Genomic DNA, 27421 nt, shown 5'->3' on the forward strand with positions numbered 1-27421 from the left:
TAGCACACGACCCTGGCTGGTCCTCGGCACTCCTGGCTCCCAAATAATTTTTCTTTACCCTATGCCTGTGGCTACTGAGTGCTTCCTTTCTCAGGCTCTCCAGGAGGTTTGTTGCTCCTTCTCCAATAAGAACAGTCACTCTGTAGATCCAAACTGCACCTCCCACTGCAACTGTTGGTTCTCCAGGAACTACAACAGTGCCTGAGTCTGCTTTGGGTGCTTAGTCTTTTCCTGAAACAAACCCATGAAATCTGGCAACCACATAATGTCCCTCCATGCTCCACAGTGGGAGAGTAACCCTTTCAAGAAGGCCTCAGTATATACTAACTCCTCCCTCTTTTTTCTTTCCTTTTTCCTATGCACCAGTGACCCTTCTCACTTTCTCCTTATTTGAGAGCTGACTGTTCTGTCTGCACTCTTCACCTATGTAGAAGAGCAAACTTACAACTGGAGCATCCCCTCATAGCTGGGCGTGGTGTAGCAGCTCTTTCTTCTTTAACTTCCCCTGCCAATGATCACTCTAGTTCCACAGTGGTCCGCCTCTTCTGGCAACAACATGCGTCCTACGCATGTAATAGAATGAGGAGGAAGGGTATTGTTATTTAAAGGCTGGAATACCAGTTCTTCTTCTTGATGGTTGTTAGGATATAGATATTCAGGCCTGTTGGCAAAGGCCTATACTCTAAGAATTTAGGTGTATTCTTATCACTTAGCCAGTTATAGAGGTATAAAAGAAAGACTCAAAATCACTGTCTGCCGGTGTAAGGGCCTTCTCTGACTGTGACAGTCTGAGGCCCTGTTCTTAGGCTAAGGCCTATGGCTAAGCAACAGAGGCAGCAATAAGCTGGGAAGCGAATGGTCACATCCTCACATTCCAAACTAGTCACATTGAAATAAAGTGCTATTGGGCTATTAGGAATACAATCCTGTCCTGATAATGCCTCTCGCCTCCACAGAAAGGGAAGTGCCTAGAAACTGTAGAAGGAAACTTAGTTTGATAGCATCCTGTCTGGCAAGAACTCACTTATCAATAGCTGGGATGTGAAATCCTCATTTCTGTGTTGTTCTATCACCGTAGTCCCCATTTCTCTATTGTTTGTCTGCATAATCTCTGTCTGGTTCTGTGATTGTTCCTGTCTGCTGTATAATTAATTTTGCTGGGTGTAAACTAATTAAGGTGGTGGGATATAATTGGTTAAATAATCATGTTACAATATTTTAGGATTGGTTAGTTAAATTTCAGTAAAATGATTGGATAAGGTAGAGCTAAGCAGAACTCAAGTTTTACTATATAGTCTGCAGTCAATCAGGAAGTGGTGGGTGTGGGTGGAGGAAGGGAACAGGGAATGGGGATGGGGAATTGGAATCATGTTTTGCTAAGGGGGGGAATGGGAACAGGGACACAGGTAAGGCTCCGTGGTGTCAGAGCTGGGAAGGGGGACATTTAAGGAAGGAAACTGGAATCATGCTTGCTGGAAGTTCACCCCAATAAACATCGAATTGTTTGCGCCTTTGGACTTCGGGTATTGTTGCTCTCTGTTCATGCGAGAATGACCAGGGAAGTGGGTGAAGGAATAAGCCCCTTAACAATGGTTAGTAGATCTCAAGAGATCTAGCTGTAGATCTAGTGTCATTCAGATTTTTCTAAGACTGCATCTGATCTTGTACCAAACAGACTATCTCCTTAAAAGGCAAGGTCTTCCATATGTGTTCTTATATTTCTGGTGAAGGTCAGATGATCTCAGCCATGAATGCTGCTTTAATGCAACAGCTGACACCACTGCCCTGGCTGCTGTGTCTCAGGGGTCAAATATGGCTCAGGACTTCCACCAGCTTTTACTAGTCTTCAGGAAGAGATGTGGCAAAAATAGCCACCTTCTCCCACAGATAGTACTGGTAGCTGGACATCACAACTTGATGATTAGAAACCCCAACATCCACGGACCCTGAAGAGAAGACTTTTTCTGCTGAGGGCATCGAGCTTTTTTCTTTTTTGGCTGGATGGGCTAAAATATGCCTGTCCTTTCGTTCTTTAGGAAACAGCAGCAACTACCAGTGAACTGGGAGCTGGATGTTTGTGGGAAAAGTCCATATATTTCATATAGTACATATAGTAAGTAGAAAAGTTTATCAAGACATTACTTGACCAGTTGCAGGATTTGACCATATAAGCTTGGCTAGCTGCAATAATGGTTCCAAAATGAGGAGTGTGATTTTACCGCTGGAAGGAGATTCCAAAATAACAAACACAGGATGAGAAGTCTCTTCCACTGTGAATATTTTCTACACTGTAGCCATTCTTTCTACTAGTTAATGTAACTGAGCATCATCTTCTGACAGAGAAGATGACCCCACATAAGAATGGCCACGCTGGGTCAGACCAATGGTCTATCTAGCCCAGGATCATCTTCCCACAGTGAATGGTACCAGATGCTTCAGAGGGAATGAACAGAACAGGACAATTTATTATAGAGTGATCCATCCACTGTCATTCAGTCACAGCTTTTGGCATTCAGAGATTTAGGCACACCCAGATCATGTGGTTTATCCCTGACGATCTTGGCTAATAGCCACTGATGGACCTATCCTCCATGAACTTATCTCATTCTTTTTTGAACTCAGTTGTACTTTTATATATCAGGAGACACTGGTTGACTGGTTCCATGCCAGTGTTCTGGAATTTGGTGACACCTTCTGGTTCATCTTCTGAAAAGATATCAGGGACTAACATTGGACAAGGGTCCCTCTGAAGTGGAGGTGCAGACTGATCCAGATGAGTTCGATCCAATGCGCAAAGTTTACCCTGTTCCCTCTGAGGAGAGAGGATCTTTGTAAAGATGGGACTGGTCAGCATCCTTTTAATAGCTAGGCAAAGGCCAGTAAGGTCTGTGACGAGTTTGGTCACAGAAACTCCCTCAAGACTGTCACTAGATGTGCTGGGATACCACTGCGAACAAACCCCCCTGCCAGAGAAGTCTTCCCTCCACTCCCATATTGTGGATCTAGACACACCAGTCAGCTACAGCACATGACCAAGAGGTCATGCCCCCCTGCAGTTCACAGAAACTAAGATTCACTTAGCCCAGGGGCTTCTCAGTTAACAGGGACTTTCCCAACACCCAGTATTCAGTCTTTCTGGTAGACTAAACCCCAATTGAATCTGTTTTGCTCTGTATAAAGCTTATACAGGGTAAACTCAAATTGTCCACCCTCTCGAACACAGATAGAGAGATATGCACAGCTGTTTACTACTTGGGGGAGCAATTACTAACTCTGGGTTAATTAATAAACAGAACTGATTTTATTAAGTATAAAAAGTAGGATCTAAGTGGTTTCAAGTAATGACAGACAGAACAAAGTAAGTTACCAAGCAAAATAAAACAACACACACAAGTCTAAGCCTAATACATTTAAGAAACTGAATACAGGTGTAAATCATCCTCAGAGATGTTCCAATAAGCTTCTTTCACAGACTAGACTCCTTCTTAGTCTGGGCCCAATCCTTTCCCCGGTACAGTTTTTGTTAGTTCCAGCTTAGGTGGTAACTAGGGGATTTCTCATGATTGATGCCCCTTTGTTCTGTTCTACCCGCTTTATAGCTTTGGCCCAAGGCGGGAATCCTTTGTCTCTCTGGGTTCCCACCCCTCCTTCTAAATGGAAAAGCACTAGGTTTAAGATGGGTTCCAGTATCAGGTGACATGGTCACATGTCACTAAGACCTCATTCTTCATTACCCACAGGCTGGCCCCCATATCCACAAGAAGGCTTGCAGGTAAATAAATCATCTACAGCCAATTGTCCTAGTCAATGGGAGCCATCAAGATTCTAAACCACCATTAATGGCCCACACTTTGCATAATTACAATAGGACCTCAAAGTTAACTTCATATTTCTAGGATTAAATACAAGAATGATACATACAGACAAATAGGATGAACACACTCAGTAGATTGTAAGTTTTGTAATGATACCTTACAAGAGACCTTTTGCATAAAGCATATTCCAGTTACATTATATTCACATTCCAAGCATACTTGCATAAAGCATGTGGAGTGCAATGTCACAAGGTCATCTAACCCAAGGTGGTATATTCCATTCTTGCCAGTATTCAGCGTCGGATTCTCCATCCTATACTCCTAGGGGAATTATGCACCATTATGCGTGTGCAGAATTCATGTCCACCACAGATTTCTTTGCTGACAGGAAAGCAAAGGGAAGCTGCAAGAGAAGTTACGCAACGCTCCCTAGCTGTGCAGGTACATCGTTTTAGGCACCCAGAGCAGCCGGCGGACCAGTAAATCACCACAGGGCTGTGGACACCCCAGCCAGTGGCTCCTACCCTGAGCCAGAATCAGCTGCTAGTTCTGGCTGGGCTGGAGGCAGGGGAGGACAGGATTTCCTCTTCCTCTGCACAGAGTGGCTGAGGCTGTGTCAGACCCACTCCCAGAGACCTTCCCCAGCTGCAGAAAGCTCAGCATCCTTCCTTGCTTCCTGCCCCCATCGCTCCTCAGCTGAAGGGGGGGGCAGGGGGCACTGAATAGGGAGTTGCTCTCCCATCCGCCCAATCCCTGTGCATCTGGACCTACCATACCCAGACACCTCTGCCAATCCTCACCCTGTACATCCAGAACCTCCCGAACCCTCCATACCGGACCCCCACCCCATTGAACCTCAACCCCTGCATCTGGAGCCCCCTGCCCCCAGACCTCCTGCCTCCAGACCAACCCACCCTGAGCTCCCTGCACTCAAACCCCCACCCTGATGAGCCCCATCCCCATTAGCCCCCACATCCAGACCCCCATGCCACTGACCCCCAACTAGCTGCACCCAGACTCCCACTGCCCCAGCACCCAGACCCCTCCACTGAGCCCCAACTGCTTTCACCTGGAAGCCCCTACAGAGTCCCATTGCCCCTGCATCTGGACCCCCCCCCCCCATGAGCCTCTGTGCATCCAGATCCCCCCACACACCTAAACCCCCCACTGAGCTTCCTGCCCCCAGACTGTCCCATATAGAATCCTCTCACCCACACCTGGATCCCCCTCACACTGAGGCCGTCCACACTTAGATCCTGCCCGGTTGAGCTTGCCAGCCCCACACATGGTGCACCAAGCGCAAAGGAGCAAGGCCCCAGGGTGTTTCTGGGGTAGTCCCAGGCCTTGTGCTATGTCATGGTTGGGTGCAACCTCACCACTGAGTCTGTGTCCTGGGGGTGGGGAAGCTGCAGGGTGATCTCCCACCTTTGTACAACCAGTGGCCTGTGCTCCCCACTGCCATGCTGGACCCTCTGCATTTATTTATTGACAAATTAAAATTCTGCACAATTTTGCAAGGTTTTAAAATATTGAGTGCAGAATTTTTAGTTTTTTGGCACAAAATGCCCTTATGAGTAATCCTAATATCCCTGTTGGATAAGGGTATTCTGTTTGTCTAAATTATCTGTACGTTGTGTCAGTTTAATGTCTTCTAGTGTATCTGAGCCACTCCACAGGAGAAAAAAAGGTGGCAAGTTAACAGGTCTGTACTGGCCCGAGTCTTCAGACTGTGGATCCCAATGCAGATGAGAGAGAATTCAAACTTGAGAGAGTATTAGTCTTGGTAAGTATAGTACAGAAAATGGCGAAGCAAGCTTCCCTAGGGACCCTGTAGATGTCCTGAGGAATGTAGCAACACTTCAGGGGAAACCTGTAACTTGGAGGAGGGATTTCTACTTTTTTTCCCCAGTGGGGAAGATGCAGGAGGGATACCCAACATATATAATATACATTTTAGATTCCCTTTCCTTTCTGCCCAGAGGATCCCTGAACCGGGGTGGCCTTTGGCTCAAAGTATGGTTCTCACTGCAGAGTATGGTTCTGGAACTGATTTATGAACTTATCTGCTTTCATTACTGCAGTGGTGGCCCAACATTGAGGAGTCTGAAGTTGTGTCTGGAGCCTTTTTGGCCATTATTTTGGGGGGTGGGGTTGGGGGGAGGAGAGGAGAAATAGATATGCTTGTTACATTGGGGTATGACCTTTCTTTCCAGATTTATTGTCACTGGGATCCTTTATTTTTGGTTTGGGCTCCGAAGGTCTTGGAATTGAGGCCATGGGATCTGAGAGGGCCCTGGTGTACAGACTGGTCTGCTAACAGAAGCCAACGGGTGCACCATTTCTTTTGCTCAGAACAGAAGGGGCTGGATCCCAGCGATTGCATTTCTAAAGCTTGGTTCTCCCATCAAAGGTCAACACTTGCAGGAACCCATCTTGCTGAACGGTTAGATCTGATGGCTGCAGATCCTTTGGTACGGTGATGCTAGATTTTACCGCAGTAATGGGGGGTCGGTAATTGGGACAGGATTGTATACTCTTTTGAATCCTTGAAGGAGCTGGGGCTGAAGCAGGCCTATCTGTACTCATGGATTCTAAAAATCTGGAACCAGAAGACTTTGCCATTAAGGCTTCCTGGAGAAGTAATTCCAGAATATTTGGAGCTGGTTTTCACATACCTTATGAGTTATAAGTGTGAAGGTGTGCCATATGGCACAGCAAGATGGAGAATACCTTCTCCGATCTAAGTCAAATACCTTGCATGGGTGTATGAAGCTGGTAACATAGCAGGAGAAGAGACACACCTCTTAAATCTTAGTCTTTTCTCTTTTGGATCTGTGGATTTATGCTGAGGCACAGGAATAGACTAAAATGAATTTAAAAACTCTATTTATTTAGAAGAACTTTTATTTAAATGGTTAATTCTATATTAACAGAGCTAGTCAAGGAACTGAGTTTTGAGTCGATGATTCCCAGTCGGAATGACTTGGTGAGGTTCATGGTCTGGCTGCAACTGTGCTTGAAAGGAACTGAGGAGGCTGGAATGCCAGACCACCTTTTAGAACCTCACCCTCACAATATTCGGGAACAGTGAGTAGAGGGATGGGCTCTAAGGCTTTCCAACAGGCACTGCTACAAGAAGGTTCCACATTAGAGCTGCACTGATGGCACATCTCTTAAGTATGAACAGGCAGAGGCCATATGAAGGTAAGATTATTTCTAGTCCCCAGGTATCTGTTCTAATTTAATTAAAGTGAAGATGTGACAAATCCAGAATAATACAATTTTTAGAAATCTGGGTGAATAAGCAAACTTTTTAAAATAAAGAATGACTAGCATACTACTAAGATAGTTATCAGGTCAGTGCTCTGCACTGTCATGAAGAATCTCAGGTTAGGTTGCTATACTTGGTCTCTCCTGAGGCAGTGTACCAATGCTGAACCAAAAAACACCTACTCATATATGATAAGATAAAATAAAAGCAGTACACTAGTGAATTCCCAATTACTTATGCTTCTCCCATCACATTCTACTCTTCTTTGCTTAAAAGCTTAAAATACAATTTCAATTTTCATTACCTTTCTAAGTTCATTACTTCATTTGCAATCTCAGTTCCTATGCTTCCAGCACCAAGTATTGTTCCAGAGGACATCCCAGGTACACTGGGAAAAGACTGCTTTGAAGTATCTACAATTACAAAATGAAAACTAAGTTGAAGTTCATTAAATGTTAAAATATTTTCACTATACAGCAGGAAACAATTAACCCATCTCTTCTCAACCTTTAACCTCTTATTTACCTAAAACAGATTCCTTACTCGTGTTACTAACAACTTAGAGAGAATTTTATAAATCTAATTGATTTTCATTGTTCACTTATCTTCGCATTTTACTAAGCTTCACCAGTGAAACTATTGCATTTCATTTACAATCAGGGTGGACCACTTAAATCATGATTTAAATTGGCAATCATTTTGCATTTGTATTTTTTAGTTATTTTCCTAAAGAAAGGTTAATTCTCATTAATTAATAACCATTAAAACACATTGATGTGAAATAAAATATAGCGTTTACACTAACTTTGGTGCTTCTTTTTTGGTAACCAAGAAGATACAATGTATCTACACAAGATTATTTAATCTATTATAGTTTAATTTACATCTATTCAGATTCTTAATTTTTACACCTTTTATTTATGTTAGAAAATAGTGAACAATGCACTTATTACATGTTGATTTTTTACTTGTAATTTGTGTCAAGCTCTGTGTGATGAAAATTAAAATTAAATTAATTTTTTTATTAGCTAAATGTGCTAGATACCTAAGAAAAAAGTTTTACAATGTTTATCAGAATGTGTTTTGCATCTAAAACTCACTGATTTATTAAACAAAGGAAGTAGTATCTGTAGTTAGTGAATTGAACACATTGTTTCTGGTCACCATGTTCTTCAAGACTGCCATTTAACTGAACTGGTTAAATAAACTGAAATGAAAATATTCTCTTTGCACTTGCACAAGACTCTCAAAAATGGCCATACTGGGTCAGTACAATGGTATATCTAGCCTAGTATCCTGTCTGACAGCAACTAATACCAGATGCTTCAGAGGGAATGAACAAAACAGGGCAATTATTGAGTGATCCATCCCCTGTCATCCAGTCCCAGCTACTGGCTGTCAGAGGCTACAGACACCCAGAACATGGGGCTGCATCCCTGACCATCTTGGCTAACAGCGACTGATTGACCTATCCTCCATGAACTTATCTAATTCCTTTTTTAATCCAGTTATACTTTTGGAAACAAGTTCCAAAAGGTTGACTGTGCATTGGTGAGAAAATACTTCTGTTTGTTTTAAACCTGCTGCCTAACAATTTAATTGGGTGATACCTGGTTCTTGTATTATGTGAAGGAGTAAATACCGCTTGCTTATTCACTTTCTCCACACCACTCATGATTTTACAGACCTCCATCATATCCCCCCTTATTCATCTCTTTTCCAAGCTGAAAAGTCCTAGTCTTTTTAATACCTCCACATGTTCCATACCTTTAATCATTTTTGTTGTCCTTCTCTATACCCTGTCCAATTCTAATACATCATTTTGAAATGGGGTGACCAGAACTGCACACAGTATTCAAGGTGTGGGCATACCATGGATTTATACAATGACCGTACCTGGTCTCTGCGGGCCACAACCCCCAGCACTGAATGCACACATATGCCACCCGCCCACAAGGCAGGTAATCATACATGTTGCATTCAGTACAACAAACAGGATAGCCCCCCACTCTGCTGCTGGACTTCTGCCTGAATTCTTTTTACTCCTGCAGCTTTTTTTTGTTTTTGTTTCCTACTTTTGTCAAAAGCTGACTTAGCATTTCAGCAAACTCTGGTTCCAGGTGCATTGCCAGTGACTTCCACCAGTTCAGTGGTTTTACTTTTTTTAAAACTTCGGCAGCAAATATGTACTGCTTAATTTTTTAAAATTTACATTATCTTCATAAATTATAATAAATTTAGGCCTTAAACATAAATTGTCATAATTTAAAATTTAATTTTAAATGTTTTTTTAAAAGGCTACATTTAAATAAAAAACTGATTTTAATGTGATTTTTAAAGCACTGATTTTTATCCATCCTGCTTATCATCAATTTCACGTTTTTCTACACATGTACTGTGCTGCAGTTTACCAAACTGCAAAGGAATGTTTAAAAATTGTGGTTTCTTTTAAAGTCACCTTTTATAAACCTTGCAGGTTCTGTAACTCTAACCCTCCTTTTTCTTGAAAAAACACAAACATTTAAATATAAATAATCATACTGTCTGTGCTGTGTTTCCTATCAAGAGTGCCAATAGCGTTAGATTGTTTTTTTCGTTTTACTTTAAAAAAAATTTTTTTTTAATTATCTGCGTACAAAGCCCAGCTAAAAGAGGATGAGTGAAAAAGAAAAGGTCTGTGGCTAGATGACATAGCAAGTAAGGAAGCAGGTAGACAACCGATTCTATTTACAGCATATAAACACCGAGATAAATCTGTCAGTACCATCCTACATTCATAATTGGGTACGCGTAAACATCCCAACATTATAATACCAACTAATATTAAACAAATATTATCATGATTAAACTCAGAATGAACCATTCATCTTTTCTTTTGAACTTGCTATGTGTTAGCAGTGTACCATTCTGCCTAGCTGAATACACAAGTTTAGGAGAAGGTGAATAAGGGAGACCAGGCAAATAATCATGATACCTTGGATCACAAAGGGACGCAGTGAGCTACAGGAGCTAAAGATGCTATGTTTAAGTACAGAGCTTTGTATTGGCTTTGAGAAAGCTTATTTTCCTCACACAACCCACTTGGATCAGATGGTCACAGGACCCAGATTATTCCAATACTATATACTAATCGCTTATGGAATGATCTTGTAAGAAATGTACACACTACGACGATAACATTTTGTGACCTAAAAACTGTACTTGCCTTCTGAGGACTGGGAACTACAGGGTAGTAATGCTTCGTCTCCCGACTCATTGTGACCCCTTAGAATTTAAGGGCATAGAAAAAAAATCAGTAAAATTTAAAACACAATACATAGTATACTTGGTATTTGAATGAAAGTAGTACATGAAACCGAGTAAAACATGTCACAATTCTGGGCACATGACAAAGTTATATATGTTTGATCCTTTTTCACCAGAAAAACTGAATTCCTACTGCTAAATAGGAATGCTCTGTGTGTTATTGCTTTGTGCCAGGACAATCCCACTTTCTGTGGCATTGTTGGATCATATTAAAGAAGTTCTGTATTAAAATCACAAATGAGCTTGATTCCCCATAGTTTAAATTCCAGGGTATTACTAATTAAGAGGTCTCTTGGTTTTTGGTACTGTTTCTCTCCCTCTGTGTGTGAAACTTGCAAGCTGCTAATTGCATTAGTACATTCTAAGACAGAGTCTGCTCTCAAAGCAATACTCTAACAACAGAAACAGCACCCAGAGACTCCCCGCCCTTTTGTTGTATTAACAATTGTGATTAAAATAGAGACAGAGGATGTATGTGGATGGATGCTTGGTGTGGATAATAACTGAATGATCAGGGAGGTGACAGCCTCAGAATCCAGTGTCCATCGGCTGAAGAAGGCGACAACTGGAAATAACCAGAGGACCCCCGGAGGGCAGACTGGAATCCACCCAACAGCCTCAAGAATGGGAGAACCAAAGAACAAGATAACATCTAGCAGAATGGAGCCGTCAAGAATGTGCTATCTGCTGATTGATTCAGCAATAGCATGATGAAACAATTCCCATAGACTGGCATAGGAAAAAACTCCTATAAAAATGGAGTCTAGAAAGTGAGAACTTGGGGGTCTGATTCTGCAAACCAACTTCCAGGAGCATCAGATGAGCATCTGACAAGGCCCTGCTCCCTCCTCATGTCCAGGCCACCTGGCCAGTGGCTTGGCATAAGCAACTCTAAGGCTGGTAACTATGATAACAACCTTGCGGAACGTGTGTGTGTGTGAATAAATATGAGATTGAATGGAATGTTATAGCTATAACTAACTGCTTACTATGATTCTTTCTGTATTCACAATAAATGTGGTATTTTGCCTTTTCCTCTTTAATAAGATCCTGTTGGTTTTTAATTTATTGGTAAAAAAAATCAGGAAAATTTAAAACACAATACATAGTATACTTGATATTTGAATTAAAGCAGTACATGAAACCGAGTAAAACATGTCACAATTCTGGGCACATGACAAAGTTATATATGTTTGATCCTTTTTCACCAGAAAAACTGAATTCCTACTGCTAAATAGGAATGCTCTGTGTGTTATTGCTTTGTGCCAGGACAATCCCACTTTCTGTGGCATCAGGTGAAAGATTTAGCTCCACTTATTCGCCAGTTTTGTTTAGGTTATATTTTACAACCAGCGAAGGAAGCTAGAGCAACAGAAAACACAAAGAATTAGACCATACTCCTCTATCATGAGGCAGTGAGGAATGCACTTTGTCTAAAACCTGCCCAGGAACATAACTCACCAGAATGGGTAATCCTAATGTGCAAGGGGACCCATGTTTGACCTGCAGATTGGTGAAGACCAGCTGCTTAGGCTTGTGTCTGAGGAAAGTCACATAAATGCCTCCAAGCACCTCAGGATGAATCTGTGCTCCCTTCTTCCCAGCTTAAGGAGTAGTAAATTCCATGCAAACTTCTGCCAGGAAGGGCAGAGAACCAAGGTTCTTTTCTTGTGTCTCTATGGAAAAGCTACCTCTATATTCTCCAGTGTGTGTTTTGTGGTTGTGTATGTACCTCTCTCATTCTCAGCCCCAGTTACCAAGGGAGTCAGGATAGTACACCAAAACAGGCCCCATCTGAACTTTCTGGCTGAAAAAAGTGTCTTGGGGCACATATCCACTCTGCTAGACGGATAGCTATGGAGGAACTTCACCCAACCTGCTGTTGAGACATCAGAGAATTACTACCTCTCCTGATATATATGGCTTGTCAGGCACTGGGGATTGGCAACAGGTGGGTTGGACAGTCATCTTTCTTGGAGGAGGACTATGTTCCCTTTGACATTCAGTAGGTGTCCGTGGCTGGAGAACCCAGTAGTCATGAAGCTGTTACGGTGTCCATACCACTAACAGATGAAGTGCAATTACTGGTCCTACTTTTATGTATCTTTTTACCTGTTGAACTTTGCCAAATTGTTACAGAGGGAGAACTGTGTATCATTCCCTACAGTACCATGAGACCTTAAGATAAGAATACAAACTAATTCACAGAAACTGAACAAACTCTTTGGGGTGCGAAAAAGAGAGTTTCAGCTAGCTGGATTTAGCACTGCATAATTTTACACTAATGGAGAAATGATTGAACAGATCAAGTAAAAAGTAAATAGAACCATGATCTTCTATCAAACGCCCACATGGAAGCAAACAGAGTAACGGTTGCAAAATGCTTTGTTTCAATTTTAACATTGCCATATCTTTCTAAAAGGTGCTCTCTCACACAGTTATGAGTGTGAAAATGCAATTTGAAAATTGTAAATAGGTCACAGAGTAGATAGTGTCAACTAAGGCAGAGTGTTTGGTCATCTCTGCATTTTTTTCCCCCCAAGAAATGTGCCCTTAGCAATGTAGGTGTATGGTAATAGCTACTGAGTGGTGCCTCTTACCTAAGCCAATCTGCATGTGCTGATCAAGTGCCTAAGAATGAAACAGGTAAAGGGATGGATTTTAAAGTGGGAGGCAGCAACTTAATAAAGCTTTAACTTTAATACCAGACGTTTACGCAGGTCCAACATGGTGCCTCCTGCTAAATAAGTTTTCAGGTTTGGCCCCCTATAGCCTCCCTAACCCTTAGGATTCAGCCCATTTCTGAATTCTCTTACCCTTCCATTCTGAGGGAGAATATGGGTACACATGAAGGATACCTCAGTCAACAAAGATTTAAGGTTGGGTCGCACATGCGCAGTCCCTGTCTCACACCGCCTCAGGCAGTTAACTGGTGCTATGCGACCAACCGCCCCTCTGTTCCTTCTCTACTGGAGAGATCAAGTATTAATGTCTGAAGTAGAGGGGAGGAAGGGAAGGAGAAAGGATAGTGGAGCACCCTCGGGGACACATCTCAAAGTACCTACGTTACGGCACACGGTGAGTAACTTTCTCCTCTTCTTCGAGTGCTGTCCCTGTGGGTGCTCCACTTTAGGTGACTTCAGAGCAATGCCCTCCAGAGGAAGGAGGGGGCTTTGGAGTTGAAGGAGTAAGAAAAGACAGTACACTGAGTCCAAAGAACGCACTGAATGTTGCCTGTTGTTGTAATGCGTAATGCTATGTAAAGGCATGGACTGAGGCCCAGGTTGTAGCCCTACAGATGTCCATGATGGGCACTTCGTTAAGGAAAGGAACAGAGGTCGAGAGGGCTCTGGTGGAATGTGTGCGAATCCCTTTAGGGGGTTGCCGGTCACATTGATGGTAGCATAGTTTTATACAATCAGAGAACCACTTGGAGAGCCTATGTTTGGATATGCCACTCCCCTTGGAGCGTTCAGTAATGGAAATGAATAGTTTGGGTGATTTACGAAATGGTCTTCTTTTGTTTATTTAAAAGGCCCTCCACACATTAAGAGTATGAAGTGTTGTGTGTTTTCTATCCTCATGAAGTTTAGGGTAGAATGTCGGCAGGTAAATGGGCTGATTAAGGTGGAAGACAGACGATTTTAGATAAAAACTTGGGGTGTGGTCTCAGGAATACGTTATCTTTAAAAAGAGACAGCGTATGGGGGTCTGTCATGAGAGCACTCAACTCTCCTACATGTCTGGCAGATGTAATGGCCACTAGAAACGCCACCTTCATGGAAAGGTGTAGGAGTGAGCATGTAGCCATGGGTTCAAATGGGGAACCAGCGAGGGCCCAAAGGACTAGGTTGAGGTCCCATGGTGTAGTAGGATCACATAGCTCTGGATAGACGTTGGTGAGGCCTTTGAGGAAACTTTTGGTGAGAGGGTGAGCAAAGACAGAATTGATCCACCTTGTGGTGAAAAGCTGTAATAGTGGAGAGGTAAACTCGTACTGAAACTCATGGAGAGACCTGACCTTTTAAGTTCTAAGAGGTAATCTAATATTGAGGGTAAGGAGGCTGAAAAGGATGATATCTATTTTTGCTGGCACCAAGCATCGAATCTCTGCCACTTGAGTATGTATGTGTGGTGGGTAGTTGCTCTGCGACTATTCAATAATATGTTTTGTACATCCTCCGAGCAGATCATCTCAGATCCCTTGAGCCATGGAGGAGCCACGCTCTGATATGGAGTCTTTGTGGATCCAAATGCAGGGTGAAACCCAAGTTCTGGGACAGCAGATGAGGCAGAAGCAGGAGCATGATTGGTGGACGCACTGCCATCCTGAGAAGGTAAGGATACCAGGTTTGTTAGGACCATGCAGGGGTATTAGAATTACTTTCACTTTGTCCTGCCTGATCTTGTGGAGCACGTGGTTCAGGAGGGGGATGGGAGGGTAGGCTCCCAGACCTGCCCTGGAGCAAAAATGGAGGCATTTGGTATTTTGTGCAGTTGCAAAGAGATCTATCGGTGGGAATCCCCACTGTTGAAATATGCATTGGAGTACGCGGTTGCCTAGCTCCCACTTGTGGCCCTGAGAAAAGTGCCTGCTTAGGATATCTCCTGTGGTGCTCTGGCATTCAGAAGGTATGAGGCAGAGATGTGGATACTGTGCCTGATGCACCATTGCCAGAGTTTCATGGCTTCCATGCATAGGGAGTGTGATCATGCTCCCCCTTTTCTGTTTATGTAACATATATAAGCTATGTTGTCCGTAAGGATCTGAATGGCCTTGACTTTGATAATTGGTAGGAAGTGGGAGTAGGCTTTGCAGATGGCTCGTAGTTTTAACAAATTTATATGGAGAAGGGATTCTGCAGGGGACCAGTGACACGGGACAGAATGTGGATGCAGGTGTGTCCCCCATCCGAGGAGCGAAGCATCTGTGGTGATGATTAATGTTGGCATGTTCTGAAGGAAGGGCACTCCCATGCAGACGTTGTCTGGGTGTGTCCACCAGAGTAGAGAGTCTTATTTTGTCCGGCATCATGAGGCATTTGTTTAAGCTGTGTTTATGTGGGACATAATATATACGGAGCCATCCTTGGAGGCAATGCACGTGTAATCTCACATGACTGATGACAAAAGTTGTGGCAGCCATGTGACCGAGAAGTTGTAGTAGGCATGTCCTGACAGATACCTGGGGACTGCTTCATGTCGTGGCTATGAGATTGGTTAGAGCAAGGAAATGTTGTTGAGGTAGGGAGGCTATGGCCTTGGGAGAACTGAGATGGGCCCCAATGAACTCAAACTCTTGCACTGGCGTTAGAGTGGACTTTGTGCATTTATTTGGTGGCCTAATCTCATGAAAAGGGTCTCCGTCTGTTTGGTGGCTTCTAACGTCATTTGCCATGTTGGTGCTTTCAGCAGGCAGTTGTCCAAGTATGGGAATATCATGATTCCGTTTCTCTGGAGCTAGGCTACAACCACTGCTAGTATTTTCAAAAAAACCTGATGGACAGTGTATAGTCCGAAAGGAAGAACCTTGTATTGGAAATGTTCCTGACCAATAGTAAATTGGAGAAACCTCCAATGGGAAGGATGGATTGTTATATGAAAATACGCATCCTGGAGTCAAGGGCCAAGAACCAATCCCCTCTTTCTAGTGCTGGGATTATGGCACCTAGTGTGATCATCTTGAATCGTTGTGTCTTGACGAATTTGTTGAGTTGGTGTAGGTTGAGTACTGGTCTCCATCCGCCCGACTACTTCTTCGTTAGAAAATAGTGGGAATAAAAGCCCCTTCCTCTCTGTTTTTTTGGAAACGGTTCTACTGCTCCTAGATGTATGAGGTGGATTACCTCCTGACACAGTAGAGGCTCATGAGATGGGTCCCTGAATAGGGATGGAGAGGGAGGGTGGGTAGGGGGTTTGAAAAGAAAGGGGATGGAGTAACCAGTTCATACAATTTCATGCACCCATTGGTTGGATGTGATGGTTTCCCAGATTGGATAAAACTGAAGTAGGCGGTCTCCGAATGGCCAGGAGAGAGTAGAAGTCTCCAGAACAGACAGACATGGGGTTCTTGGGCCCTCGGCCAAGGCTTCAAATTTGTTGCCTGGATGTTGATAGCTACAATGCAGCTACAGGAGAAGTAGGCTGTCCTTGATTACCTCAGTTTGAGGCCCTGTGACTCATACTGCCGATGTTGTGAATACGGAGTATGGCGGTAATATTGAGGAGCATAACAACTCCTCTGTCTTTTCTTGGGTCTAGGCATATAGATCCCCAGAGATCACAGTGTCGCTCGTGAATCTTTGAGGGTGTGAAGAGAGTCATCAGTGTTTTTGGCAAAAAGTTTGGGCCCTTTGAATGGTAAAGTCTTCGACCATGGATTAAACTTTCCTAGAAAAGCTGGAGAGATGGAGCCATTAGGCCCTTTGCATCACCTCTGCAGTCGCCACTGATCTTGCAGCTGTGTCTGCAGAGTCCAGTGCAGCTTGGAGGGCTTTTCTGGAGACGGGTTGTCCCTTGGATACAAGACTGTGAATTGTTCTGCCTTCAGGAATAAAATCAATACATTCAGAAAACTTTGTCTAGTTATTGTAATATTTTGCCAGCAAGGTCTTGTAATTGGCTATGCGTAGGTGTAGTGTAGCTGAAGAGTAAGCCTTGTGGCCAAAATGGTCAAGGCTTTTTCAGTCCTTATCACAATGTGTTGTCTTGGGCTGTTGTCTGCCACATTCATGGACTGCATTGACCACCAGTGTCGGATGGGAGAAAAGGAACTCTGTGCCCTTCGCTGGCACCTAATATTTTTTGTCAGACCTCTTGCAGGTTGGAGGAGCTGTTGCAGGCATCTTCCAAATGGTCCTGACAGGTTCCATTATCACGTTGTTCATAGGCAAAGCGATTTTGGAGGGGGGTGGTGTTCAAGATGTCCACCAGTTCGTATTGTGTCACCTGGACCTCTTCCAGAGAGATGTCCGGAAAGCTAGCCACTCTTTTAAATAGGTCCTCAAATTGTTTGAAATCATCCCCTATATTAGGGGGAGGAAGCATGACTGTGTCGTCTGGGGAAGATGACGACAGGTGGGTAGGTGGTGCCCCTTCCTGGTATGGTCCTCCTCTTCCTCCCCTTCCCCAGCCAGTTCCGAAGGTCCAGGTACCAAAGGTGCAGACAATTGCTACGTACTCAGTCTAGAAGTGGTGAGCAGTCCCTATTGTGTGGGGTAAGTTGCCCATGGGTTCCACTATGCCCACTGGGGTGGGAGAGGCATAGGTGGACCCCAGGGTTGGCCATACCACTGTAAATGTTTGGGATCTGCGTAGTATGCCCCCTGAAAGGATCCTGATTTGGGTGGCTCATGGTGGGCAGGAGATTGTGGGGGAGAATCTATTTGTCCCTCCTTGCTTAAAAAAGGTGGAGCAGAACATAGTGGAGTGGCAATGAGACTCGGTGCCGAACGTGCCAGGATCGTGTTGGTGCTGAGGATGGGAGAGTCAGGCGTAGATCTGATTAAGAGATTTTTGTGCCATATGAGCTGCTGTGGAGTCTGCATGATCTGCACCGGGGGCTGTGCTTGGAGCGGTGCTGGGAGCTGCGGTGCATATGTTGGCACCATAGGCTGTGCTAGTACGTACACAGAGCGTGATTTGGGGTTCAAGGACTGAGCCATGGTCTGCACCGGTGCTGCACAGCTGTGTGTTGATTGTGGCTTTGACTGAGTCAGTGCCAAGGCATGGGGTTCTGATTTCTCCTTAGCACCTCTGTCCGAGCTGGCTCTTTTAGAGTCCTTAGCTCTCGCAGTACTGGCGGTGCTGGATGGTCCCGCTATCTTGGCTCTGGGCACTAAAGGTGTGGTCAGTGCTGATGCAGTTTGCCTGATCGCGGAATGGCACTTCTTGGCTGATTCCTGCATTGGGGATATAGTTACCCACTTTTTAGACACTTTTTTAGTGGGTTCATCAGAAGTCTGAATGGAGGAGGGACCCTTGTCAGAAGCCATGATTGGCGAGGCTTTTTCCAGGGGAGGTCCAGGCTTCAGGCTCAGAAGCAGGTCTGAGAGACTTCTCCATGAGAAGGAGTTTGAGTTGCAAGTCTCTAGCCTTTCTTGAAAGCCGGAGAATAGAAATGGGATGATATTTAATAGCGCAAAGTGTAAGGTCATGCACTTAGGGACTGACAAGATTTTTTGCTATCAGCTGGGGACTTATTAGTTGGAAGCAACAGAGGAGGAGAAAGTCCTGGGTGTACTGGCTGATCACAGGATGACAATGAGCTGCCAATGTGATGGGGCTGTGAAAAAGTAATCCTCTGATCATATTAGCATCAGACAAGGTATTTCCAGTAATGATTGAGAAGCATTATTACCACTATACAAGGCACTGGTGAGACCTCATTGGGAATACTGTGAGCAATCCTGGTCTCCCATGTTTAAGAAAGATGAATTCAAACTGGAACAGATGCAGAGAAGGGCTACTAGCATGATCAGAGAAATGGACCTTAGGAGAGGAGACTCAAATAGCTTGGCTTGGCTAACCAAAAGAAGTCTGAGGGGAGATATGTTTGCTCTCTATAAATACATCAGAGGGATAAATACCAGACAAGGAGACTAATTATTTAAGTTAAGCACCAGTGCTGAGACAAGAATAAACGGATATAAATTGGCCATCAACATGTTTAGGGTTGAAGTTAGACAAAGGTTTCTAACCATCTGAGGAGTTTCAGAGTAGCAGCTGTGTTAGTCTGTATCCGCAAAAAGAACAGGAGTACTTGTAAGGTGCCACAAGTACTCCTGTTCTTTTTGTCTGAGGAGTGAAGTTCTGGACCAGCTTTCCAAGGTGAGCAGTGGGGACAAAAAAAAAAATCTAACTGCTTTGAAGGCTGAGCTTGATAAATTCATGGAGGGGATGGTATGATGAGATTACTTACAATGACCCATTTGTGACTGCTAGCAGCAAATATCGCCAGCAGCTGGAGATGAAACACTAAATGGGAAGGGTTCCAAGTTACTACAGAGAATTTTTTCCCAGGCGTCTGGCTGGTGGGTCTTGCGGACATGCTCAGGGCTAACTGATCACCGTATTTGGGGTTGGAAAAGAATTTTCCTCAATATCAGAGTGGCAGAGACCCTGGGGGTTTTTCATCTTCCTCTGCAGCATGGGGCAGGGTCACTTGCAGATTTAAACTAGAGTAAAGGGTAGAATCCCTGTAACTTGAAGTCTTTAAATCATGATTTGAGGACTTCAGTATTTCAGTCAGAGGTTATGGGTGTATTACAGCAGTAGGTGGCTGAGGTTCTGTGGCCTGTGATGTGCAGGAGGTCAAAAAACTAGATGATCACGATGGTCTTTTCTGGCCTTATATCTAGGATTCAAACAATTGCAGATTTTGTACTTTCTAGTCCTGTTTTTCTCATTAATATTTTTTTAAATTAATAGCTTTATATTAATGATATTCCTAATTAAGACAAAAAGTAAGATGCAGATTCACATCACCAGTTACTTACAACACTACAGTATTGGTTGATACAATGTACTCCAGTTCTTTGGTCCATGGATTGATGAAACTAAACCACTGACTCTTCAATGTAATGAAAGTTCCATCTTTTGCTCTGAATTTGTAGGAATTTGTAAATATTTTTTCTTTACTCTGCAACACTAAATAGGAAAAAAACATATTAAGCTCATCCGGATTTGTACACACAGGAGGACACAACTGACTTTAAAAAACTGTATTGACAACTCAGTTTTGGTAGCCACACAACCAATAAAACAATTTCAATTTAATATAGTGCCAACAATGTGTTTGGTACTTTCCAGATAAGCACAAAGACTGAATTCCAATCAAATTTCAAACTCAGCCATCTGATCAGACATGAAGCAGAGCCCATCACCTCAGCTCTTGCAAGTCAACAGTGGGAAGATTTGAGGCTTGGTGGTCCTTTAAATTCAATATTTAATTACATGACTACATACGACCCCTGCTTCATTCAGTGGACAGAGACTGAGGCAGAGGGTTAAGGGAAGAGAAAGAATATTCTCTTGTGTTTAAAGCACTGGCAATACTACAGATGTTACATGCGATACAAGGCAATACTTAATGAGGACCTTATTTCTAACTTTTCCTAACTCGTGAGTACTTGATTTTCTTTTCACATAGTCTTTGTATGTCATTTGTATTAGGAGGACCAAGCATTTCATACCTGCTTTGTGTTTATCAGCTAGATGATTGTGATCATCTTGATGGAAGTACTCGTAACAAGAAGTTCCTAGAAGCTCTTGTGGCAGATACCCTAAAATTGCTGTTGCACTGTTAGGCAATAAGAGAGGATTCACACATAATTAAAACACTTTATTCAGCATCTTATGCCAATATCATACAAAACAGAAAAAGCATATTTAAAGGGGAAACACATGTTTATTTGGGTTTGAAAACAAAATTCTACTACAACAGGTACAGATCTAAACAAGTGTAAGAAATAAATGATGGTTAAGCAATAGATTACCTTGAATCCATTAGCAACAGAAACAAGATATTAACATTTTTATGTTAGCCAGTACCATCAGACACAAACTAGTTCAAACCCATATTTCGCAGAGAACATTTGTATTATGTACACATTTAAACAATTAGGATGTACTGCACTGTTAGTTCTACAAACTAGCTCACTATATAGAGAAGAGGCTGATTTAAATTATTTAGAAATTCCACTGTTCAATTAATCTAAAAAAACTGGATATATTTTAAAATTATTGCTTTGAATTCTTCTAGTGAGAATGAAGCACTTAGTGCTTCAAAGTGTTACAAGTCGATATTACTTTCATTCTATATTAACAGGCTTCATCCTCACAAATAAAAGGCAGAATTGTCTAGATAAAGTACAGTAAACCAACCTAATAGTATTTCTACTTAAAGTACTGAGCTACAAAATAAGAAAAACTGACAACTGAGTCTATCCCATAAAGTTTTTTAAATAAACCAGTAACACATGGACAAACTCCCATGCTTATTAAATAATTTGTTGGCATAATTTAAATGTGTTGCATGAATTTTAAGAAACAAGATTAATGATTTTCTGGTTAAATGCTAACTGCTGACACTTATGCTTAGTTTTCTGAAATTCTAATTTGAGGTTTTTGATTAATTAGTTTAAAAGCATTGTGAGGGGTGTGCTCCCCATACTGGCCCTGCAAGAGCTGAATTGGGCCAGGTGGGTCCAATTAGCTAATTAGCCTGCAAACAGGGGCACTTTAGAGGCTGGAGGCAGTGGCTCACCTGTGCAGGAACAGACAGGGTCTATAAAGGCAGGAAGCTGGCAACAGACAGGGGCTGCTAGGAAATTGGGGGCTGCTGGGAAAGGTTGCAGGAAGGCAGGCAGCAGTCCCTCCCTGGGAAGAGGGAGGAGGGTTTGCAGATGGTACACCCAGAGCAAGGAGGGAAGCCAGCAGTTGTAGAAGTAGTCCAGGGAAGGAGGAGTGAGGGCTGGGAGAGGAAAGCCCAGAACTCTTGGGTTGAGGTTCCCTGGACTGGAACCTGAAGTAGTTGGGCAGGCCTGGGTTTTTTTTTTATCAGCCACTGATGCCGTGGCATAAATCAGATGCGGAGCAGTCAACTGGAAGACTGCCTGGGTCACTGTGGGAATGGCAGAGATTTGAAGGACTGTAGCCTAGAAGAGGGGAAGGCTGAGTAACCTAGCCAGAGTAACCTAGCTGAGTCACAAAGATGATGCTGAGGTTCCTGGGACCAGAGAGGAGCTGCAGACCAGAGTGAGAGCGAGAGAAAGAGAGACAGACAGTGTGATGGCATGCAACCATGGGAAGGGGCATCAGCCTCGCGAGCTAATCCCCAGAGTGATCATAAGGAGGCACCAGACCAGCAGTGAGTGATGCATCCCTTGACAAGCATAATTTAACAACATTATGATGTGCTCTTTAATCTGATCAGTAAATTATTTAGTGTAAGGTAATACAATACTTTTTTTTAATATGATGTCTTACATATGTGAGTCCTGCTCAACAAGTTTTGTTCTATGTAACAGAATGCATTAGGCAACCTACATAAGGAATCACTATTGGCTCTTTCTATAATAAAGAACAAAATGCTTACCGTAGGTCTACATAAACAAATTTTCCATCCATGGCAAAGCGTGTAACAAATTCTGTTGGTTTCACCTTTATCTCACCACTCTTTTGTGGAACAATATAAGGATGCAATCTCCCAACTGCAACAAGACAGTTAAAGTCACTGCTGTCTTTTTCTGCATTTTTCTCCTCTTCCACTCCCACCTTGGTAGGAGGCCAGCTCCTCAGATGGCCAGTACAATGGATTGTACGGTACTTTTTGTGATCTAAGTGAAAAAAAGAGGAGTTAAATTCCCAAATGAAAATTAAATTTTAAATTTCTCTTCCAGCTGTTATGTTTTGTGCCTACATACAGGTCTGAGCCCTACAGAGCTGTAAATAAAGTAATTGAATAGCATCTTAAATGTTCTCACACAAAAGAAGAAAATTAAACCAACAGTTTAGTAATACGTATTGCTTTCATTTACTGCAAATATTTTATGCAGTTTCTTTTGTACTGTGAATTACATTAAGCTGAAGAGACATTCTGTAACTTGAATATCATAATCTTAAACAAGGAGACAGATATGGTTATTGAAGTGTAATTGCTAAGACTAAGACATTTTCAGCAAAATGTAAAAGCTTAATTTCTGTTTCTTGAATTTATAGTATATACTGCAATTCATTCCAGTGGATCTCTCACCATTTAATTATGTAACATTCAGGAATCACTACAAATCAGCTGCAGTCCTGCATCCGTCCCATAGTAAGAAGTTTACTATCATACTACACAAGAGAGCAGATGGGGATATTTTGCCCAAAGACATTGGGGCAAACCTTTATCATTCCAGAAAGTCCCATGAGATTGTTAGTGTCCATGCACTGCAGACAGGAACTCTTGTTTTTAGAGTCCTATACGAAGATGCTTTGCCCCAAAGTAAACTGCATGGAATTCAATTTATCTACCTTGGGAAAATGAAAGGCTGAGTCATTTCCATTGGTATTTCAACACGCGTTCTGGGGCATGTCTAGATGTTTAGTTCATTAAGTCATTGTTTTCTTAGGTACTGATATATGCAGTTTAAGAATGAAATGTTGGCCCATTTACAGACAATAGGAGTTTTGCCACTGACTTCAATATGGCCAGGATTTTACACTAAATGTTATGAAAGAGTCAGAGTAAATTAAAATTATTCCATGGTTAATATCAACAAAGTCAGCTTTACATTTAAAATAAAAATGACAATTTTTGGAATGTCTAACAATTTTAGTAAGCCTTGGAAAACTCTATTTTAAATATAGAGTCTAAAACAAAAGCTTTGTTTAAATAAAGCGTCCAAGTACACTGAAAATATGACAAGTGTTTACTATCGCTCATGGAAACCAAAAAAAGCTATAAAAAGATGGGATGTAAATCAGCCAAAAGTTGCACTAAAGAATTAGAGACAAGGTGGATAAGAGAATATATTTTATTGGACCAGCTTCTTTTGGTGAGACACAAACTTTCAAACCATGACCTGAAGAAGAGGTCTGTGTGGCTCAAAAGTTTGTCTCTCTCATCAACAGAAACTAGTCCAATAGAAGATATTACTTCATCCACCTTGTCTCTCTAATTTCCAGGGGCCAACATGGCTACAACTACACTGCATATTAAAGAATTAACTTTAGTAGTTTTTATAATAAAAGGAAAAATCATACCTGACATATAAATACAATAATGTATTTTTGGGAGGGGGGAGAGGATTTTTTTCCCCCCACTACTTAAGTTATCCTGTCCAAAACAGCAGATTTTGCAACCCTATTAATAGTTATCTCCATGACAGACATTTCTTCTTGCTCCTGTGCTTTGAACTGTTCCAGTTCCATTCAGTAATTTTCCTCAGGCTTCAACATCCCACCAGAATCTCACGTACGCTCACAAGCAGTGACTGATTCTTTTTTTTCCCCCTAGGGGGATAACTAAGACAGGCTTTTCCGAGATCATAAAAACAAGGTCTTATCATGTATATCTTATTCCCTACAATTATTTTGTGACGCCACTGCTACCTATTTAGGCCCTGTAACTGACTCAGAATTTAAATATACCATATTTAAAAACAGAAATCCTCCAACTCAGCCACACTTTGAGATACCTTTCTTTTTTGAGTTGGGCAAGCATTTCTTTTCTTCCTTGACTGTGATCCTACTACACTTCATCCGACAGAAGAAGGAACGCCGAGCACCAGAATGCAATCGAGCTGATCCAGCTTGAAAATCCATACGTACTTGCAAGCCAGCTTGTAAAAGTTTAATAAGACAGTCAGAAAAAGGTCTTTGGACTACACAGAATTATTTGTATGTAAATCATTATTATATTCTCCCAATTGCCTTACTGCCTCTTAAATTTTTGCACGTACAATTAACTATTGAAAAAAGTTAAATGAATTAAATAAGATGAACAAAACATGATTGTGAAAAGTGGAAGCTAACAAAATATTTTAATATACTATTCAATGCTATGCAATCTTATTTAGTAAATTAAGATTTTAAAAACTTTCAATTTCTATTTGGTAGGGGGGAAGCTGCAAAGCTGCTTATAAAAAACACTATAAAATAGTGATCAGCTGCACAGTATATAATGTTCTCCATACTAGCAAAATAAGACTTGGTTAAATTGACACTTAGCATTTTCAGAGAAGACAGTGATTCTTGGTATTGAAGCATTTTATCCCATGCTCGACTACATCAGGTCTTTTGTATTGACAAGACCTATCAAATACAAGAAAAAAAGTAGTATGCCTGGTTAAAAAAAATTCATACCAACTCTTGGTAAATGTCTAACAATGTAAACTTCAGTCATTCTTATTACCTAAAATGAGTTCCTTTCTGATGTAGCTTTCAACTTGTTTGTGTATTCTAAGCAGCAGTTATGCATTCAAACATGATTTGTTTGTGCAAATCATCTGAACGTGTTTGCACATATATGCTTGAATGCATGAATATGCCCTACATAATAACCGAACTTAAAAACAAATGAAGACATTACATTAAAAATCTGAGTATATTTAAACAGACACTTACTTTTGGCATCTATAAGCTTTTCTCTTGGTGAAGCGTCTGAGGAGGATAGTTGCTCCTTCACTTTAGCAACATCTTTTGGATGCAAGTAGTCAAATAAACTTTGTCCAATCAAGCTGGCCTAGTGAAAAAATGTTAATTTAAAAGCTGTGCATTATACACTCTATTCCGCATCTCCTCACCAAGGAGCTTAATGTTGAAGGCTGTTTTAGAAAAGGTCAGAATTTCCAGATATCTGAATTATTCTGTCTAAACGGTAACATTTATCCATTGAAATTTTCAAACAACAGCTTTGCTGAATTCTTATTTTTGTTTCAATATTTAATTAAAAGCATATGAACACTATAGAAATTAGTAAAAAACAGGGTGGCAGAAATGCAATTATATCTTACCAATTAAGTTAAATGGTGAAATCGAAAAATATTCATTCATGTTGTTTTCCTACCTTTCAGTTTTTAAGGGGTGATGGTCTCTCTTACTGCTGGCTAGAGAAGGGTAAGGGGACAGACAGCCTAGTTTAAACTCTAAAAATGCTATGAGGAAAAATGAAAAGTGAAGGGGTTTAAAAGGAGACGTGGGTGGCACAAAGGACTCAAAAAGCTTCTCATCAGCCACTGGGCAAGGCAGTTCAGGCCAGAGATTTCCAAGTAAATAACCTGCATCTCCGTAAAGGGGATAGCACTAGACTGGTCTTCATTCTTTCTCCCTTCCCTGAACTAAAATGATTCTAGATTGGCTGGTTTCCATACTACAGCAACACAGATGTCAGTGTAGGACTATTCAATCTTAAAATCTTTGAAACTAAGCAATTACCAAGTTGAGTTTCAATCTACTTGCACTGTTGAAATACTGGTTTTCTAAAGTTCAGAGAATCATTCACCATCCAAAAGCCCAAATCCCCATCAATAAAAGGAGGAAGCAAGGACATCTTCAAAATATATTTTTCTCTTGGGTTGGTATGTAAATCATTTCCTGAAGATCATAGTTTGAAATTAGATGCCAGTAATTGGGTCACAGCGTTCATTGTAGTTGCAGAATGCTTCTAATTTCAAAGTAACGAACCTTTGGAGTAATTGTGTCGAAGAGGAAGCTAAAGCCCAAAGATTTAAAGAAATCATGCACAAGGAACGGTATTTATAACAAAACCAAACACATTATCTAAAAACAAATTTCATTTTAATAAAAAATGACTTGATTATAACTACCTGATCATAATTAAGTATCTCGCAGACTGATTCAGAGACAAAGAGAATTTTTCCTCTATCACATCCAACCACAAACAGGAACCCATCTGCAGTCTATAAATATAAAAATTAGTCTTTATAGAATCAAACAAACACTGATGAAAAACAGCTATATACAATGAGTATATTAACTGATGCTGGAGATTATAATTGTACACCTCAATATTTTAGGTGAATTACAATTTATTAAATAAGAGAGACCAATTAAAATGACAGCAAATATCCAATCAGACCATGACACAGAGCTTAAAAACAAAAATGGTTTTGGGAAAAAGCAGCTTAGCTGTAGAACAGCTTAACTTGGAGTTATTTTACAGATTCTTGCTAAAGGATATTATTACACGCAATAGACAAGGCAAACTTTGGCAAATGAAAGTGTGATAAGAAAATATTGTAAGTAAAAACAGCTACTTTCATAGGTTAATCTCCACATCTTTCAGTAACTTAAGTGTATACTTTGAAAACCAAATGAAGTGTAGAAAATTTGCTGGCATATTAAATGGAAATGAAAGATTTTTTTTTTTTGTATAAGTGCACACACTTAGATATTTACATAAATACAATGAACATATCCACTTAACACATTCATTATGCAGTTTTTATACAGATTTACGATACTCATGGGTACAGTTTGCATAAATGCCCTATTAACACATACAGTTTCCATGGCTCTTATA

General features: G+C 41.5%; 1 protein-coding gene across 1 annotated transcript in view; it reads right to left on the bottom strand.

Moving 5' to 3' along the window:
- BMAL2 (basic helix-loop-helix ARNT like 2) overlaps window positions 1-27421 on the bottom strand; it is a 62006-nt gene that overhangs the window by 11149 nt on the left and 23436 nt on the right. The window contains exons 6-13 of the mRNA XM_073317364.1: window positions 26706-26798; window positions 25504-25621; window positions 24576-24719; window positions 22490-22730; window positions 20586-20692; window positions 19890-20040; window positions 10292-10350; window positions 7391-7499 (exon numbers count right to left, since the gene is read on the bottom strand). Coding sequence (XP_073173465.1) covers window positions 7391-7499; window positions 10292-10350; window positions 19890-20040; window positions 20586-20692; window positions 22490-22730; window positions 24576-24719; window positions 25504-25621; window positions 26706-26798 — 1022 coding nt within the window. The remainder of the gene's footprint in view (window positions 1-7390; window positions 7500-10291; window positions 10351-19889; window positions 20041-20585; window positions 20693-22489; window positions 22731-24575; window positions 24720-25503; window positions 25622-26705; window positions 26799-27421) is intronic.

This window comes from Lepidochelys kempii, chromosome 1 (genome assembly GCF_965140265.1).
Source record: "Lepidochelys kempii isolate rLepKem1 chromosome 1, rLepKem1.hap2, whole genome shotgun sequence".
Lineage (NCBI taxonomy): Eukaryota > Metazoa > Chordata > Testudines > Cheloniidae > Lepidochelys > Lepidochelys kempii.